The sequence below is a fragment of the Vanellus vanellus genome, assembly GCF_965231255.1.
Source record: "Vanellus vanellus genome assembly, chromosome: 11".
NCBI classification, from domain to species: domain Eukaryota; kingdom Metazoa; phylum Chordata; class Aves; order Charadriiformes; family Charadriidae; genus Vanellus; species Vanellus vanellus.
In genome coordinates, this window is record NC_138916.1 from 22,032,727 (window position 1) to 22,051,704 (window position 18,978).

Sequence of the window (18,978 nt, forward strand, 5' to 3'; positions counted from 1 at the left end):
TTATTAGCCCGTGTCAAGAGGGAGTAATTGGAGCGGTGTCGCGTGTGACTCGGGGGTAACGAACGTGCAGCTGCGGCCGCTGGCTCGGCGCCAACGATGCTATTCAGGACCAGCGGCCCCTCGGGTTCCTCAGGTCCCTGCTCCCCTCCGCCATCCCTCCTCTTCGCTGTCTCGCTAAACACAACCAGATGAAAACCCCAGCCCCTGTTTAACTTGCTTAAACTCTCCGGGGAGCTCCTTTGAACGGTTCCCACCTCCACTGTGCCGAGCTGTGCCTGCTCAGCGGCACACCTCGCTGCAAGACATGGGATGCCCTTCCTGCTACCTCCTGGCTTTCTCCAGGCATCACTCTGTCTTTCTCAGGTCTCACCCTCCTCCTTTGGGTGCAGAAGGAGCAGCAGTGTGGAGCTGTAGCGGCAAAAGGGCCCAGGCTGCAGCAGAAACCCATGGATTTAAAAGGCTCCTTGTCCCCATCACTGGCTTCCAATAGCATCAGAGAAAGGACATAGTCCAGATACCACCAGGGTCTTAATTTGGGGACAGACATTGCTGCAAGGAGATATCCCTCTGCTACCCCAGACCAGGGAGCACCTGACCTGGCGTTCATCCCAGCGTCCCCAGGCAGGGTGCCCTGAGAAGGCTGCTGGTACGTGATCTGGGGTGAATGGCTCCTTTCCTGGACTGAAGAACATCTGCTCTCCTGCCCCCAGGTTCTCTCCCTGCTCTTTCAAATGATTTCAACAGGAACCGAGAGTCCGCCATCCCTGGCTCCGGCTTAGCGGGAAAGGAGCAGAAGCAAAGCCCTGCCTTCAGCCAAGCCCTGCCTGCTGCCAGCCCTCCACCCCCTCGTCATTCATAATTAATAGAGCATCTTGTCAGTGCTCATCTTGCCCTGCACGGAGGCACAGCAGCCTGAGCACCTCTCCCCCTTCCACCCTACATGCCAAAAGGCTATGGCAGGTGGTGAGAGGAAGCATCTCTCAGCCCTCCATGAAGATCTTAACAAAGATACTAATGAAGATCACAGTTAAGAGCAGAGGATTTAAACCTGACGAGGAGGAGCGGGCAGGATCCAGCCCTGGCTTCTGAAGAAGCATTGATTATTCAGGACTTAATGGGAAGGAGGGGATCATGCAGTTTTAATGAATATTTAAAGGCATGACATTGGTATCAAAAAGCAATAACACTTAATACCACCCCCAGAATCGTTAACAAAGTGCTTCAATAGCCTTTACTGTGCTCAACAAACTGTGATAGCATGAAGATGCACTGTAACAGCCGGTTGTGATAGGAGACCCGGACGAACCCCATATCTTTAGGGACATCTCATCTCAGCAGTGACCAGCCACCAGTGTGTCCCTCAAGACAACAGGAAGCTTCGCTGCCCTTGCTGGGAGTTTGTGGCATGGTGCTTATGGCAGCACCCAACAACTCGCTGAGAAGGGCTGTCCTAAGGATTGGGGAGCACCAACAGCCGATGCACCGGTGCCAGAGAAGTCCTTGCCCCTTGCACCTCAGTATGAAGCTGTCATTAATTCTCAAGCAGCCAGAGTGGCAGGGTGAGGGAGGGAGGGTAGGGTGAAGAGAAGGAAGAATAACATGGAAACAACAAAACCTCATAAATTAGGCTACCAGAACCTACAATAAGTGTGTAAAGGAGAAGACAGGTCAATGGGTAAGTCAGTCAAGCACAGCATCAGATGACAGGAGATTTAAGACGAAGAACTGCTGCCCAGTTGGCCTCTCTCTGTTGACTCCAGAGGATGCCCAGATGCTTACGTAGGTAACTTCAATAGTTAAGTTGTAGAGCTGGTGGGATTGCTAGGGCCAAATATGGAACCCATGACTGTGTCCCCTGGGAAACAGGCAGAGACTACTCAAGAAGGTTGTCATGGAGGCTGTCCATCAGCCCTCTGGGTATCGTGAACTTCTTGTCCTGGCAACGTGCAGGCTGGAGCTCCGCAGCAGTGGGACATGTTCCCACGTCACCTGCTGGTATGCTCCCAGGAGGATGCTCCAGAGGGCCCAGGCACCCCAGCTCACTTCAGCATCCCAACAGACAAGATCCGAGTGCCCATCTGTCCCTGCGTGGTGGCTTTTCTTGAGGAGGAAAACATGGGCAGGAAGGGGACTGCTACATGGGGCACACTGAACCATGCAGCATGTACTGAAGCTGTTTTTGCAGCATGAATTTAGGGCTAAACTCGAGGACAAACCAAATACCACAAAGCCAAACCTAAAGCACAGCAACCGCAATACATCTGCTGATGAATTCAACCCTGCAGCCAAGGCTTGCAACGCCAGTGAGCAAGAAACATCAGGAAACGCAGCGGTGGCTGGATCTGCTGGACCAAGGAGCGCTGCCCGGTTCTGCCAGCAGAAAGCAAGGCAAACAAGGCAGTCATTGTCAGCAGAGCCTTCAAAAACATGTCCTTAAGATGGGCACTCATTTATGAGATGGGATCTCATTTTTCTGCATAGCTTTCAGGAGGAAATGAAGCGTGGAGTGGAGAACACTGGTGACCATCTGGCCATTCACAGCCCATCAGTTTGTTATGACACCAAACACATAATAAAGCACAAAAGATTGCACAGGAGGTAGAGAGAAAGCGCTTTGAGATATTTTTTTTTTTTCCTCGCCATCGAAGCCTGCTCTTCCCTTGCACCACACGCACGCACACCCTCCGTTTCAGCCGGCGATGCATTCGGCCCTTCGACAACTCCCCCCGTGAGACTTTCATTCGCAGCCCGGCACAAAGCAATATTCAAATGGCTGTGCCGGGATCTGAAGAGAAAATGGAAACTTTCTTGTGTGAGAACCTTACAAAAGAGATCAAAGGAGCCTAAATGGCCAGGGGAGGGCAGGGAGGGAGGGAGTGGGGGATTGACGCCTTCTCCTCTGAAGGGAGGAGGAATTCCCAGGAAGATAATAAGACTAGATGATCTGAAGGAGAGCCTGCAATGCGAAAGGACGTTACTGCCGGAGCAAGAGCAGAGCCCTGCACCAGGACACCTCCGTCCAGGCGGCTGCCGTGATGGGGACGAGGACCACCGCTGGCAGGAGGGTGGATGCGGTCTCAGTCCCAGCCTCCCACTAACTCTGTGCCTTACAACAGGAAACATCGCCCTTTCTCCCCCAGTTTCCAACCTATAAAACGTGCCTCCTTCAAAAGACGAGGGGCAAGTTAATTTGTGCCTCCAGGCACTTCAAGGGCCCCCGCATAAAGGCAGCAAGTACCTGGCCTGGCGCGCTTTGAGAACACGCTGTATTGTCCTAGCCCTGTGCTAACTTCCTCTCCAACCAGGCTTTTGATAGCCCGCTCTTTGCTTTTATTCTCTTTACGGATGTAATTTGCATCACTGACATCTTGACAAAGATAAAACCCACAGTCTCCCATGTCAGTCATTATCGGTGTTTTCTTCCCAGACAAACCTAACAGCAATCATTTGTACCTCTCAGCTGGAAAATTCAGGCAAAATGAGATTCAGAGGATGGAAAAGCTGCTTCCAGAGGGAGGGTGAGAAAACCTGGGATGAGTCCAGCTGCCTGGCCAGGGTCTGCCATTAGCTGCCCTGGGGAATGACAGTGCCCCGAAAAACATGAAACATTTTATGGATGGGCAACACAGGTTGGGGGTCCTGGACACTGCAGCTCATGTCTAAGGGCTCCACCAAGGACGCACTGGCCATGCTTCTTCATACCACTGCCAACTTCTCTGCTAACAATGAACACAGGAGCATCCCCCTTCCACAACGAGGTGAGGCTCCGATGGCTCTGTGATTACCATTTTAGGGACAAATTCTCATCTTGGTTCCCCAGGTGAAAATCCAGAGTAAATCAGTCCCAGATGAACTCCAGCACTAGAGCAGCTGTGCAGGAGCTGATGTTCAAATCTCCAAAGAGACTGAAAACCGCCCGTCGGTAGCAATGAGAAGCGGTGCTACCTTTCCTTCTCTCATCCAATTGCTAACAGGAGCAGTCAACAGTATTCAACAGCTGTATTTTTACAGCTTCATAGATTTCCCAAGTAATTTCTTTTGGCTCTGCCTGCCTGACTCCTGTACATCAGCTTTGTGTTTGGCTTTAGTAGACCTCTGCTACTCGCAGTATGTGCAGAGCTGTCCTGCAGCAGCTCTAAAGGTTTGTATCAGTACAGCGAGGTTGTTCTTAATGCCTGGGCTGGTGTTTCTTAATAAGAGGACTTACATGCGTGCCCACCTCCAGCCAGCTGGGAGGCCCCCTCCTTGCACTGCTCACCCAGAAATCCAACAGCAAAAGAAACGGCAAGTTTTCACCTCCTGTTGTGTCTGATCAGCACATGGGACTCGGGAGGCACAAGCAGCCCTGTATAAGCACCCTTTCTACATTGTTCCTTGCTGGTCCCAAGGCAAAGGGGAAAAGGGATGGCAGCACCCAGGGACCATGGCTGCTGCACAAGCGGTGCAGTGCCGGATCACTGCCAGCGACTCCCAGAACCTGTCAGGTGAGCATCAGGGCTGGAGCAGGGCACTTTCCCCATCACCAGCATGAAAGGTTCAATTAGCTCACTCCAGCAGGAGGTGTATAATTTTAGATTCAGGATATCATCAGTCAATAGTTAATGAGTGAACTGATGAGAGCATGAGATGCTTTAAGTGGACTAGCTTGAAGAGGGGGTGAGTGCCTGTAATCAGGGGTGGATTACTGCCATTCAGAGCATGCTGCCAGCTGGGTTTGCCTTCTGAAATACTTGCCTGGCTTTCCTCACCATGGAGACTGGTTGCATGGAGCATGTGGAAGGGATTTGTTTGGTTTCTTGAGTGCTGATCCCTAGTCTGGGCTGGATCACCCTTTAAAAGTGGCATTTCAGGACAGTTGCTGTGGGAAAAGGGAGCAACACGCATCTCCTGGGCATCTCCCCCAAAGGGTGCTTTACTCACGTCGTGGCAAGGGGCTCAGATGCAGTGTTGACTGCTAAAGAAAACAGTCTCACTGACTTCTTGGAAATGGTTGTAGACTTACTGGTGCCATTTCAGTTGGACAGCAATACTCTGAGTGATATCCACTCCTGGGTATCACTGCAGAAGCGGTATCTATCATACAGAGGGGTCCAATATGAGAACAGTGCCCATGTCCCCATATCACTAAGGACCGTGCCAGGGGTAAGAGACAAATTTGGCTGATTAATTCAGCCCAGCCTTTCTGCTGAGATGTACAAGTATGATAACAAGTAACAACCAGTGTCTGTTAAGCCAAATAAATGCCAGTGACAGGGTGGGAAAACATTGCAACCCATGCAGCTGAGGCCTCAGTTGAATGATACCTGGTTGCTACTCACCTGCATGGGACACAGAGACATACACTCACCCAGGAAACCACATGTCTAGAAAAGAAGTCCTTTGTCTGAAACCCTCGGAGAAGCAAAGTCAACATCTGCCCAATCCAACCCATCACAACACCCAGGCAACACATAAAGCCTGTGCAGAGGGAACAGCAAAGTGGGCATCACCGCTCCCCAAGCCCCAGGTTTGCTCACCTTGTACGACGAGCCTGCCTTGCGCGGTCCTTCGCACCCGAGTGCCAGGTTTGTTTGCGGCGCACACATAGATGCCAGAATGCTGCACGGTGAGGTCTGAGATCATGAGATTTCCTGTCCCCAGCACCTGGATCCCCTCTACGCCAATCGGGCGGCCATCTGAAAGAAGGGAAAAATGTTTAGAGTCACATGCTGGACCTTTGAGTGAGGTTCTCCAGGGCACAGCCCTCAGTGAGGTCCAGTCTAAGTACTTATGGAGTGCTGCCATGCTCTGTTACTGGGATTTGACAAGTGAAGTCGGTGGGGTTTAGCTGATGCTCTTAGCAGAACTGCCTTCTGGAGAAAACCAGGATCCTCACTTACGTGTTTGCCCAAAACCATACTTTGTGCTGCTTGAAAACCAAGGCACCATCATGGAAAATGTGAAAGCTTTCAACCACGCATTCAGATTAAGATGAAGCACCCAGAACACTTCAATAAAGTGGTTAAACCAAGTTAAATCATATCAGCTTCTGTGAACCATTGCCTGGGTTCTTACATTAGACTGCCCAAGGATCCAACGAGCTCAACAGCCCGTTTCCAACAGAGGTGCTCTGGGAAGGAGAAGACCAGCTGACCTGCAGCAGTGCTTCCCTGATGCACTCTCCCAGCCACCAGCAATTTACAACTTGGGGATTTCCTGAGCCAGAAGTTACACCTTTTTGCCTGCTAACCCTTGATGGATTTTTGTGGCTTTGGAAACAATGTGAACACTGGATTTTTGATTTCTTAGCTCTTGAACATGCAATAGCTCAGGGCCAAGGAGCCGAACTCTGAGCTGGTGGTTAGATCTGCTCAGTTGCTCCGACTTGGAAGGGCAACTGGAAAGGGCTGCCTCCATCCTGAGTGCTGGGTCTGACGGAGGCTGGCAGGAGAGCAGCAATGTTTCCAAAAAACCATGCCTGGGCTCCAGCACAAAGTCTTCAAAATTGAAGCGCTTAATGTGAAATAGTTCAGTATCAGGGAATTCACCTTTTTCCAACAAAGCCTGTTTTCACTGGAAAATTCCCAGCCAGCTCTAATTACAATGTGTTTCATTAGTATCAGGCTATTGCTTTTTATTGTTTCATTGGTTTGTGTTTTAAGACACCGTCTGACAAAGGCAGCTCTAAATCAGCCCTAGCATGTGTCAGGGTGTCGGAGCAGAGGGGCAAGGCAGGGGAGGAGTTTTACTGGAGGAGCAGTTAAAGGGTGCACACTTTCATCAGATGGGAAACAGGAATCCAGTTCCTCTCTTGCTCATGGAGGAGTTTAAAGAACCTACAGAAATGGGAGAAGCAAGAACCAGCCCTGGTGATCTCCCCACCTGACCACCCCACGAGCCCTCCACACACGTGTGCTCCGCAACAGCAGAACAGCCTGTGTCTTATGCTTCAAAGTTGTGGCTAGCAAAAGGAAAAATTCACCTGAAAACTGCCTCCTGGAAGTCCTGTTGGTCTGTGCCATAATCTTGCTAAGGAAATGGAAGAAGCCAAATAAAACCAGAACTACTCTGTAGGAAGCAATGGGTCACGGGGAAAGACCTGAGATGCTCTAGCTGGTTTCCACTCCTGCGGGCCACCTCCCGAGAGCTGCAAGGTAATGGCTGTTCAACGCACTTTAAAAATTATCAGCATCCAGTGGGCAGAAATGTTTGCAGGGATGTTTAGTGCTGAAGGACCTCAGACTCAGGCTGGTTACCAATACTCATGGCACACAACCGCTCCAGTGGCTGCATGTGGTGTAATCCAGCAATGGGAAACCTTCATGGAAAACACAGAGGGAAACACAAGTTGCCACAGGGCTGCTGCAGTCCCTCTGGGACACCCCATTATAGAATCATAGAATCATAGAATTGTCTAGGTTTGAAGAGACCCTTGGGATTATCGAGTCCAACCATCTACCCTACTCTACAAAGTTCTCCCCTACACCATATATCCCCCAACACCACATCTAAACGTCTCTTAAACACATCCAGGGATGGGGACTCAACCACCTCCCTGGGCAGTCTATTCCAATGCCCGACCACTCTTGCTGTGAAAAATTCTTTCCGAATGTTCAGTCTAAACCTACCCTGTTGGAGCTTGAAGCCATTCCCTCTTGTTCTGTCATTCTCAACCTGTGAGAAGAGACCAGCACCAACCTCTCTACAGTGTCCTTTCAAATAGTTGCAGAGAGTGATAAGGATTTCCTTCATAGCCTCTGTTGTACAACAACTTGGCCCCTGACTGAGATCTGGCTCATGCCTGACCTCAGGCAGGCTTCACGCTTCAACACAGACAGGCATGCAGGGCTAGTTAGAAGTTCTCTTGTGATCGTATGCTTTAGATGTAATATCACGCTTTGCATAATAAAGAATACTATGAGGATTTGGGCCATTCGTAACCAATAGGTTCTGGATTAGATTGGGAAAACAGGAAGGCAAAGCAGCACTTAAGGAGAGGGACAAATTAACCATCAACCCAGAAATGCCACTTTGCAACCTGCTGCCCAGCAAGTGGTTGGATCCCCATGGAAAGGCACGTGACGGGATGGAGAGCAAGCATCTCTGGAAGCATTAGTGAGAGCAGCACACGCTCATCAGCTTGCAAACCTGGACCGTACAAGTGAAGGATCCCACGTCAGATTAACAGCAGCATCCTCTAGGAAACACCAGCAAAACACAGACTAGAAGCTACAAAGCATTTCACAAATGTATCTCCTGCCATGCTCTTTAAATATCGTTTTTCAGGAAATTTTTGAACTGAAAGGCTTCCTTGCTTCATTAGGCAGGCAATGCCGGACCACTTCATTATTTGCATTGCAAAGAAAAATGCTCGGGTCTTTTAGAGAGAGAAAAACAATGTCATTAAATGATTAAATGATCACATAGCTGGCCAAGCCACTGCAGCAGTAAATGGCTCAGTCATAAAAAGGACAGTAAAACATGACCTGTGCCACATTTAACGAGTAATAAGAAGGAACTGTTCCTTTCAAACGTCATTTGAACTGAAGTGTAAAAGAGGTCTGAACTAAATTCAAATTGAACTTGATTTAATCTTTTAAACTAGACTTTTTGGAAATCCATATTTACAATAGGCGTAAAAGTCAAATCTCTGTCTCGAGGGAGGGGCGGGACCAGTGAAAGATGGGAAGTGGCCACACCTGGATGCTTCATCACATCATTGCCTTAAGAAATGCCACAGAAATGTGACTTGAATGTCAGTTGTTTTACTGTATTATTTATAACGTGCTACATAATTTAAGCATGCAAAGACCCAGCCTGCAGCAGGTACTCCACACAGTGCAAAGACCAGCGTCGATATGTCCTCAGTTGCCTCTCTGGCTCCAACTATTAATTAGAGGTGTGGTGGTCTGAAGAAACGTCTCCTGTCAACCGAGCATCTTTCATTTCCCTGAAGAACAAAGCTCTCCAGGGTCTCTCAGAAACCTCAGGGGGATCTGCCACTTGATTCAGGGAGCGTGGCCACCTCTCACAGCCAGCAAAGATCACCATGCCAGATCATCCCATCTGCCTCTTACTCAACTCCTCCCTTCCAAAGAACATCGAAAAGTGCTTCTAGAGAAATCTCTGCTTTCCCAGCCTGCTTCATCCTTCTTACTTTACTGTGCCTCACTCAGCCTGAGCCATCCTGTGATCTATTTGAAGCTCTTCAGCTAATATCAAGTCCACTTAGTAACGCTGACAACACGTATAAATAATAGAGTATTTACAGAAGAAATCCCTTGCATCCAGAAAGCTCAGCACTTCACAGAAGTGCTGTGCAGAGGAACTGATACTCACACCTGCTTTGCAAAGGTTGCTATCTATTCTAATTCTGCTTCGCTTACACAGAGACCTGAAGAGTGACTCGGATCCAGGGATCCAAACCCTGAAAATCCACCTTCCTGGCATCACTTTCCATCACCAAGTCATCTCTCCATGGAGGAGATCCAAAAGACTGCCAAAGCTAACACTGTTGCTCAGTTCCCAAAGCTCCCAGGACCCATGCAGGCTTGAAACTGCTGCTCAGTTAACATAACCTTCTACTTCCTTTTATGAAGCCAAAAGCAGAAAATTTGCAGGCTGAAAACAAGCCAGCCTGGGTGGAAATGTCTGACAGCTTCTCTCTGTCGATCCTCAGTCGATGAGGGCAGGAGGGGGAGGTTCAGTTGGTTGTGAAGAGCAGCCAGGCAACCGATTCATAAAGGAGACCATTCTCCAAACAGGAGGTGCTCCCAAAAGATGCCTCAGCTATGGATGAGTAGAGGCTTCCAAGTTCCCCACCGGGGTCAAGTGTGGATGAAAGACGCCTGTGGTTTGGGAGCCGCGTTATTTATTTTTCCAAGGTGTACGTGATGCTTTCTGGAGCCCATTCTCCGCCTGCTATCCAAGTGATTGGCACACCGGCACCAATTATAGAGACCCGTTAAAACGTGCCAGGCGATATGAATATGCAACAACACGAACGCCTTTCTTTTATAAGTAGCAAGTAGAAAGAAAGTAACAACTTTCTAATGTTGATCATTTAGGTCTTTTGTGAATTCTTTGTATTGTGCCATAGTAGCCTTCCACTTTTTAGACACATGGGTCTCCTGCTCCGGCGGACACCGGGCACCGTGGATTAGCATATTTAGAGTACATTGCAACAGTTGACTATTCAGTATGTGAAGTGGTGAAATTTACTCTATTATTTCTAAACACTTACGGGAACGGTGCTCCTGTCAACCAGTCAGCCATCTATTGCAAGCTTCTGTGTCCAATAAGTTACCAATTAATTGGCTCCTACAATTGTTGTATAGTTTACTTCTTGAATGGCTCCCTCTTTAGTAATTTCCTTCCCATTGTGCGACCCTTTCTGACAACTTCTGTATAACGCTATCAGATAATCACTGTCTTTTCTCTCTCGCCTCACTTTTCTGTATCTCTCTAAATAGTTTATTATTCTGCCTTGGTACCTTTTATGGAGGCCAGCTCAGTGGCCTGTCAGTTAAAGGGTAAGGATACATTAAAATCGTCATTCATTCAAAAGGCTTTGCAGTAAGTGCCCAGGATATTCATTTGTGCGCACATACAGGTCCAAGCCTGAAGTGCGTAGCTCTGAAAGGAAAAACCCTATCTTCCTTGAACAAACCCTTAATGATTTTACATTTCTCTCAGAGCCTGCTCTCTAATGAATGTTGACATTTCATGCACGGCGAGACACAGGAATTCTGTTTGTGGTCAGGGGCCACAACATATTCCCAAGGAAATTAAATTCAAAATTGATCGCGTGACACTCAAAACCGGCCCAGAATTTGAATGATTTCCTTCAAGCAAAATATAGCCACCTTTCCCACTGAAAAATAGCCAGTTCTTAGCAAAGTCGAAGGAAGAAGTGCAAATGTTGTTATGGCTTGCTTTCCCCTGCACCAGAAAGCTGTAAAAGCAAAATTGTTCTTTTGCTCTTTCCTGATAGGTGAAATGCCACAACGTCAAAACTGTGAGCAAAGGGGCTCAGAGAGCCACTCCGAAGCGGCAGCATGCCCTGTGCAAAGACCCGGCACAATGGCAGGATCACGCCTCTTCTTTATCGCAACCTGGCAAGAAAGATGTTCACATATAATTGACTTTTTTTTTTGTTTAATTTAAGTCAGGCCTATTGCTAAATCAGCTGCATCTCTCCGAGACTCTGTCGCTGTGGATTTTTTTATTTCTGGGAGTGGATTAAAAGTTTTTTTTTTTCCTAGGTTGAGTAAATTAACTGGTTATTTAAGCTGAAACAGCTCTGTAGGAGGGACTTCAGGAAGGAGACCCTCCATGGGAGGAAGCCCCATGTACAGGTGACAGATGCTCAGAGGACCTCCCCGTCCAGCATAAACCCCTCTGCCTCCTCCTGATCACAGAGACATGAAAGCACTTCTGAAATGGCTACAAAGAGATGACAAACCCACCAACTCACCACAGACCCCGTATGCCACATCACCATCAAGACTGGTGTAATACTAAATAAGATCTTGCAACGCTTTGGACGGGAAACATCCCTGCTAAAGGGGAGGGAAAATAACAGGATCTCTTTCCCATTCAGTAGCTCTAATTCTGCTGTGGTGCTGCAAAGCAGCGTGGAGAGGGCATTTATTTTTGGTGGAAGGCAACGCTGAGCTCAGACCATCCAGACAAACATCGCACGAAGCTATTACATCTTCATTATTGCACTGCTCTATAGAGACAAGTGTTTTGAAGAAGGTAATAAGCACTTATAATTAAGGCAATTATAAAGTAGTTTATTATAGTTGAGTGCTAACATAGAGCTGCCTTGTGTCCAAGAGAACCAAAACAGTGATACAGCCTATCTAGGGAATTTTTAAAACAGCATCAATCTGACGGTTATGGCTCTGGAGGAAAAAAAAAGCAGCTAGCGGCAGACACCAGCTGATTTTACAAGCCACCAGAGGATGCAAGCGGGAGGGCAAGCACGGAGAAATTGCTGGATTGACGCTGGATATGTGTCCTCATCCCCTGGCAGACAGCTCTGGCGTGGGAAGTCGCCCCTCCCATGAGCTGGACCCTGACCCTCGGGGAGCCACGGGGATGAAGTCCCACGTCCAGCACAGCAGCACGAGCCAGGATTATCCCTGTTTGTGCTTCACAGCTACCTTGGGGGACTCGGGATGATTAGCACCCCAAAATGACGTGATGTCACAGACCACAAGGGCTTGGGAAATACTAACTGAACCCAACACCCCAGTGTGCACAGGCGGAGTTACAAGCTCCGGAAGATAAAACAAAAGCCATCAGCTCTTTGCTCAGCGCAGATTTCTGTAGGGCAATGGAAGTGTCGCTCTGAGCAAAATAGCTTCCGACCTACCATCACAAAGTTAAGAGCCTAAAATAACCCTTGCTTTCAGACTGGGAGAAACACGGTACTTTGCTCTTCCTTGCTTGTATGATGCCATCAGACGCTGCCTTTGGTTTCCATGCTGATTAAAATAACCATCACAGACCCCAGCAGCAAGCATTTGTTTTTTCAGAGCTTCAGACATGCTACTTTAAACACTCCCTTTCCCTCAAAATTTGTTAAGACTCCCTGAACAGGCAGCAAGTTCCTTTCAAGTCTGTTTTACGTGAAAGATGTGTTTGTGTATGAATTTGCTTCTCTAGGCCAACAGTGGTGACGTTTCTGATGCAGCTGAAGAAGACGCTGTCACTCGAGAAAAGATAAAATTATCACCTTTCACGAAACATCTACAGGTTTAACAAACCCACTTCACTAACAGGTAAAAACAGGATCTTGGCAGAGAGCAAAAACAAAGTGCAGACATGAGGATAAAAAGCACTTCAAGCCTACAATTAACTTCAGCGGGAAGGGGAAAAAGGGTGAATCACTTGTTGCACAAAATAGTCAGTGGCACCTACCTATTTCCCACGCGATGGCAATGGAGAGGAGGAGGAGGAAATCCCGGTCACCCCCGGGGCTTACCTAGGCGGCTCCAGGAGACAATGGGCCGGGGATTGCCTGTTGCGATGCACTCCAGCACGGCAGTCTGGTGCACCGTCAGCGTGAGGTTCTCCGGACCGACGAGAATCATGGGGTCCTTGTAAACGGTGGAGTGGGAGCCTGCAAGGACATTAAAAGGCCATCATTAAAAAAGGCATCTGATTCTCTCTTGTTTAATGGAGAAAACGACGGTTTCATGCATCCTCTAAGTACAAATTACACCACAGGCTGGTGTAATCCTCAATAAATCCGAGATGTACATGAAACAAAAGGAGCACAATGTTTGCATGACAGTCACATAGTCTGAACGTGTTTCAAGTGTGCATTGATATTCCTGGGGAAAACCCCTCAGCCAACCGACCCAGCCACAAGCAGCCCTGTTAACACCCAGATACGGGCAGCACAAAGAAGGAACCGCGCCGTGAACTGCAGTGAGCAGATGTGCAGGAAAAACATGATATATTGTGAGGACGCAAGCTGCAGGACAGCTCGTGCAGACAGGAATGCAAATAAATGAAGGAGTTGTTTTATCTTTCAGCATCTCAAGCCATAAGGTAATCCATGCAGTCCACAACACCTAAATCTGCCTCTCTGCAAGCATCCTCTCTTGCTGCTGGTGTCATTTGCTCCAAAAGCCCTGTCCTGGGACATGGAGAGCGATGGAGGTGCCAGTCCCTGACTCCTGCTGAAGATCTTTTTGAGAAGAAACTCAAGGAAACTCCTTTGATGACTGCAGCCCACAGGGGAGTCATTTCCCTGCCTTTTCAGCACCCCTGTCCTGGCTCCATCCAGCGTAACCGGGTGCAGAGAGAGGATGCATCACATCGCTCTGATACAATCGTGACTCATTGTTCATGATGCAATCGCTAATCGTTTATTTGCAATACAGTAGCACCAAGTGACAGCAACCAAGAACAAAACCCATTGTAGAAGATGATGCACAGACCCATAATAAAATAAAGCACAGGCACAAGGACTCCGGAAAGCAGCAGGCACAGGACAAGCAAAAGAAACTGCATTGCACCAGACAGGAGGAGGTTGTGGGACATAAACATCATCCTGTGTCAGGTACACCACAGCTGAACCCGCACCTCCTGAGTCCCTAAAAAGTGCCTTATTCCTGGGCAAAAGCTCCCTTCAGCCTTCACTCCCTTTTGTTGGGAGCGGGAGAGGAGGAAAAAAAGGAGATATTCTCCGTTCTCCACCAGTAAACAGGAACGCTGATAATCTCTGCATCAGCCCTCTCCCCTTGTCCAACGAGAGCTGGGTTATACTCCAGAAATGCCGAGGTCAAGCAGTGTTTAAGGAATTTCAACAATCTGACAGCTGCTGCTGGCGAAAATGCTCTGTACACCTGCGGAGAGAAACACTTGGGCGGGTTGTCTGCCCCCGAGCAGGAGAGGGGCACAGGGAGGGCTGGGGAGCTGAGCTCTGCCGCGGGCCGGGCTTTGCTGTAAGGACCATCCCATGCTGACTCCTGTATATGGACTTTCCGATGTCCAAAAGGCTTGTTAAAGAGAAGCGATCCACCAAAAACTATCTGCGAGAGCGTTTCTCCAAGCAAAAATTCCTTTTCTTCCTGCACTTTTTAGCGTTACCCTTTTACAGCAGTTCAGGGGCTGAAGTCAGGGTGTTAGCAGAGGGATTTCGCGGCGGTCCAAGGGCAAGCACAGATCAGAGCGGCTCTTTGTTAATCGTTCCTACAGGGGCTAAACGAGGAGCGATAAAGAGACTCAGAGGTTGTGTCTAAATGGGCAAAATCCAAGAAAAATCACCGTGTCAGTGTGACTTAAGAGCTGACTTTCTCACTAAATGCATTTCACTGCAAGCCATAAAATGCAGATTTTTTGATGAGAACCAGAATGCACAATAAATTCATATGACCGGCTGGTTAACCCCAAGAGATCTGAAAAACAATACCTTCCTTCTCAGTACCTCCGAGTGCTTTTAAAACCCGTGTAGATTTATTGTTCTAAATCACAATACTAAATGTTCACGCTTAGAATAATACGATATTATCATCGTATTACATAGTGATTTCAATATTTCAAAACACAGAGAAATTAAATGAATTGTCCAAGGTCACCTAAGAATATCAGTAAATGGGAGCTGAGACCAAAGCAGAATTTATAGAACATTCTATTTTGACAATAAAATATAAAAAAATCACACTCTTTGATTTTTATTCTGAGTCTTAAGTAGGCATTCAGGTTTTCGGGTGTGGGCTCAGCTCCCTGAGTTTGGCCAAACCCTGCCCAGCTCTAGAAGTGGCATTTCCACTGCTGCTCACCTTCTCCTGCAAAGGCCACGTAGTGGTCCCATAGCTTTGCTGCCGAGCCCAACACCCACAGCAGTGCCAGCTCCAGGACCAGAAGGGATAGTGACCCAGCAGGAACGTGGTGATCAGATGCCAGCACCATGCAATGGGGTTGACCATGCCCAACCACGGGGGAGGAGGTTTCCTTCTCCAACCAGAAAAGCTCTTTGACGCAGGGTCAGGAAGGAAGGAGTGACAAAACGAGGGACTCGTGGCAGGCGAGTACTGCCAGAGCACAACAGGGTTCAGGGCAACGTGGGGGGGATTTGTTTTGAAAGGGAAAAAGGCTCTGATGATGCATGTGGTCCCCAGGGACTCTGCCAGCAGCAATCGCTGCGAGGATGGGGAGGTCCCCGGCACCGCCAGGAGTGACAGGCACTCTAGCAGGGACGGGAGCGTCGCCAGCACGGGCTGTTAGATCTTGATCAAAAGGACAGCAGCAGAGCGAGCCGCAGCTCGTGCTGAAAAAGTGTCAGCGCAGAGAGGCAGGCAGCCCCTCGGGAGCATCTCCGCTAAGCAGGCACTTGAAAATAATCAATCAGTAGGGCTGGAAGACATACTCGTGCTGCTTGCTGCTGGCAGCCCTGCCACCGCTGCTGGCGAGAGGAAGGAGAGTGCTATGCAGGATCTTCATCCCCTGCAGGCGGCCACCATCATCCTCCTCTCCAGCTGGGCTGTGGCAGTGCCCTGCAGGGCAGCGGCTCCCAAAGCCCATCTCCATCCTCTCCCTCCCCAGCCAAGGCTCAGTTTGGAAACCCCACTCAGGCAGATCCAGTGCTTTTCTGTGGGCGAAGCAACAGCTGAAGGTGCTGCCCTGTTAAGAGGAGAGGGAACTCTCCTGCCATGATGAAGAGCAGAGAGCACCATTCCCTTTACCCCACTACGCAAGAGGGAGGCAATGGAAAGATTTGCAAGATTACCGCTCACCCCATCATGCCGAATGACACGTGCACAACAGCACTCACTTTAGTTCAGTATTTACTGACACAACACCCACACCAGTGAAGTAACATCCCTGTGCTACCTCCCGCAGCGCACCACGGCCTCTGCTGGTGTGCCAAAGCCTAGGGTTAACATGCTAGCACATACCTGCAACATGCTAGCACATTCCTGCTGTCCTGGTCTAACAGATATTTGTGTGCTCTTAGCAAACACCACAAAGCATAAACCTTTTTCAATGAAGTCTAACCCCGTGCAGCGGGTTTTCCGTGGGCTGAGAGCATGCAAACGTCCCGTTACGGCGGCTCTGCTGACATGCAGTCACTGAAGCACAGTTCAAGCCCTTCAACAGACACTTACACACGGTGCCCGTATTCATCATCCGACTGCTTAAAGGAAGAGAAAAACCACAAACGTTTCACAGACAGGAAACCTGGAAAATATCCATCTGAAATGAGGGATGGTCAGATGAGAACAACTAGCACTTTTCTGTCCTGCGAGAAATAATAACTCAGACCAGTAAATTGGCACAAAGAACTTCACCACGTTGATAATTTATTGCTCTTTTTTTCCCTCCACGTGGCTACCGTTTGCATAGATCAAGAAAACAGATAAGTAACAGGCATCAAAAGCTCCCAGGTCTTTCAAAACCAGTTAACCTGCTTTCTTTCCCCATCAGAGTTGATATACACAGCATCAGTCTTTCCTTAGCTTCACCCCATTTCACACATGCTGCTTTTTTACAGTCGGCACAGGCATTAAGTCTCCTAGTCCAGAACCACTGGCCAGGCAGCTGCTTCGGAGGGTGAAGGCAGGCTGTGAGATACGAGCGTGCGCTGGCAAGCCTCCAGCCACTGGGTAGCAACAGTTATGTGTATCTGATGGTCAGGAGGATCACAGCTCACGGGGAGGGGGCAGGGGAGGAAGACCTATTCTGCAAATAAAAAAAGCTCACAGAGAAACACACACCCAGCCAGCCCCTTGCCTCTTATCTCCAAAGCTGTAATCTCCATTTCCACAGGGAATCTGGGATGGTCCCCGACTGGAAAGCCACAGATGCATCACCATTGCTGTCACAGGGGACCACAGCGGGTATCCAGCATCTCAGGGCCATTCTGACCTGCACCGAGACCTGTATCTCAGAGGCCACCCTGCCAGCAGGACATAGCCATAATTTGCAGCTGATTACTTCTTTGGCACTCTTCTCGGAAGGTAACCCACAAACACTCTGAAGTCCAGGAGATGCAAGCTATCCTGTTTTCATACCAGGAGGCTGAGCCATATCAAAGGCATTTCCAAGAACAGGGGACAAAGGTGTCATTCACTCCTGGCTGCTTGATCAGGCTGGGTTGTACGATTTGACTTAATACTTTCCACTTCCTTCATACTAGGAACAACTACTGAAACATCAAGAAAGACTTCCGAAGCTGAAAGTGTTTTAAATTAAAAAGACTAAAAAACAGAGAAAGCCTAACTAGAAGGTGACAATCTAACATCAGGTTTAGAAACTGGCTGATGAGTTATTGCTCGAAGGAGCTCTAAGAGATCAGCTTGGGTCCCACATGGACAGGTAACGGAGGACGGGCAATGGGCAGGTCAGCGGAGGGCAGCACAGCTGTGGAAACGTGGTAGTGTATTTGCACCCTAAACCTTCCTTCACTATGCTCAAGGTCACTTCCACATGTCATTTTGTGTGCTTTCACAAACAGGACAAACTTGTGCACATGCAAAGCGTGGATGTGGGTTGCTTTGGTTTGCCCTTATGGCTTCATCACATCCTACCTCCGGCAGCATGAAACCAGACAGCAAGTATGTGATTTTGACCCTTTTTTTGGAGAGGAGACCATAAGGCACTGTCATTTCATCAGCTGGAGCTTTCAGAGGTGAAAACCTGTTTCTGTCGCTGACTTCAAATGTGGATGGAGAACCAAGTCAGAATTCAGCCTGGGGTGCTCAGGGCTTCTCCTTCTCATCTTCCACAGCAAGGTTAGCCTGCTTCGCTCACAATGCAATGCTAACAGCCTACAGAACATAATTCCCCCATTAGGTAAATAATTGATTACCCTGTGTGCTGCAATTACTTCCAGAGTGGGCAGGTCTCATAAGGAAATGATGAATCTTCCACATTTCCAAAAGAATTTATTTAATGTAAAGCTGCTGTAACTCATTTTCTCACCGTCCTTCCTCTACCCAGAAACTGGCGCTAATTTAAAGGCAGAGAGACAGATTTATCTGCTATCAAATGGACTGATCTGGCAGGAACTAATAACAATCCAGAATAAGGAAGGTGCTATGGCTGGACAGAGGGATGCTTCTCAGTGCTGTTAGCCTGAAGCTCTCTTTAACTGTCCTGGTCCAGACCAGCAGTGGGAAAAAAAAGACAGAAAGACAGGACAGTGTTTACTGGTACTAACCTGACACGGTGAGTCTGGCCTCCCGGCTGAACTTCACATTAGCAATATTGGTAGCAACGCAGTGAAAAATTCCACTGTCTTCTGCCCTTAGTCCCGTAATCTGGAGGACCCCCTTGGGAAGCAGCGTGTACCTGCGGGCAGAGAAAAGTAGAAACAAAAACTTGCAAAGCAGGACACGATGTGACAGCAGGCTGCACACCCACGCAGGTGGGGCAGACTGGCTCCCCGCACCCTGGTGCAGGGGCACCAATACCACCCAAGTGATGCAGCCCCCCGCAGGCTGAGCCCACGCTTATCACTGCATCAGTTCTTCACTT

At 48.6% G+C, this 18,978-nt stretch overlaps 1 protein-coding gene across 1 annotated transcript in view; it reads right to left on the reverse strand.

Moving 5' to 3' along the window:
- The window catches only part of IGDCC3 (immunoglobulin superfamily DCC subclass member 3), a gene marked incomplete at both ends in the record, with an annotated part of 105,260 nt that overhangs the window by 22,106 nt on the left and 64,176 nt on the right, over nt 1-18,978 (reverse strand). The window contains 3 exons of the mRNA XM_082488993.1: nt 5,517-5,675; nt 12,974-13,111; nt 18,662-18,792. Of these exons, the coding sequence (XP_082345119.1) occupies nt 5,517-5,675; nt 12,974-13,111; nt 18,662-18,792 (428 nt within the window). The remainder of the gene's footprint in view (nt 1-5,516; nt 5,676-12,973; nt 13,112-18,661; nt 18,793-18,978) is intronic.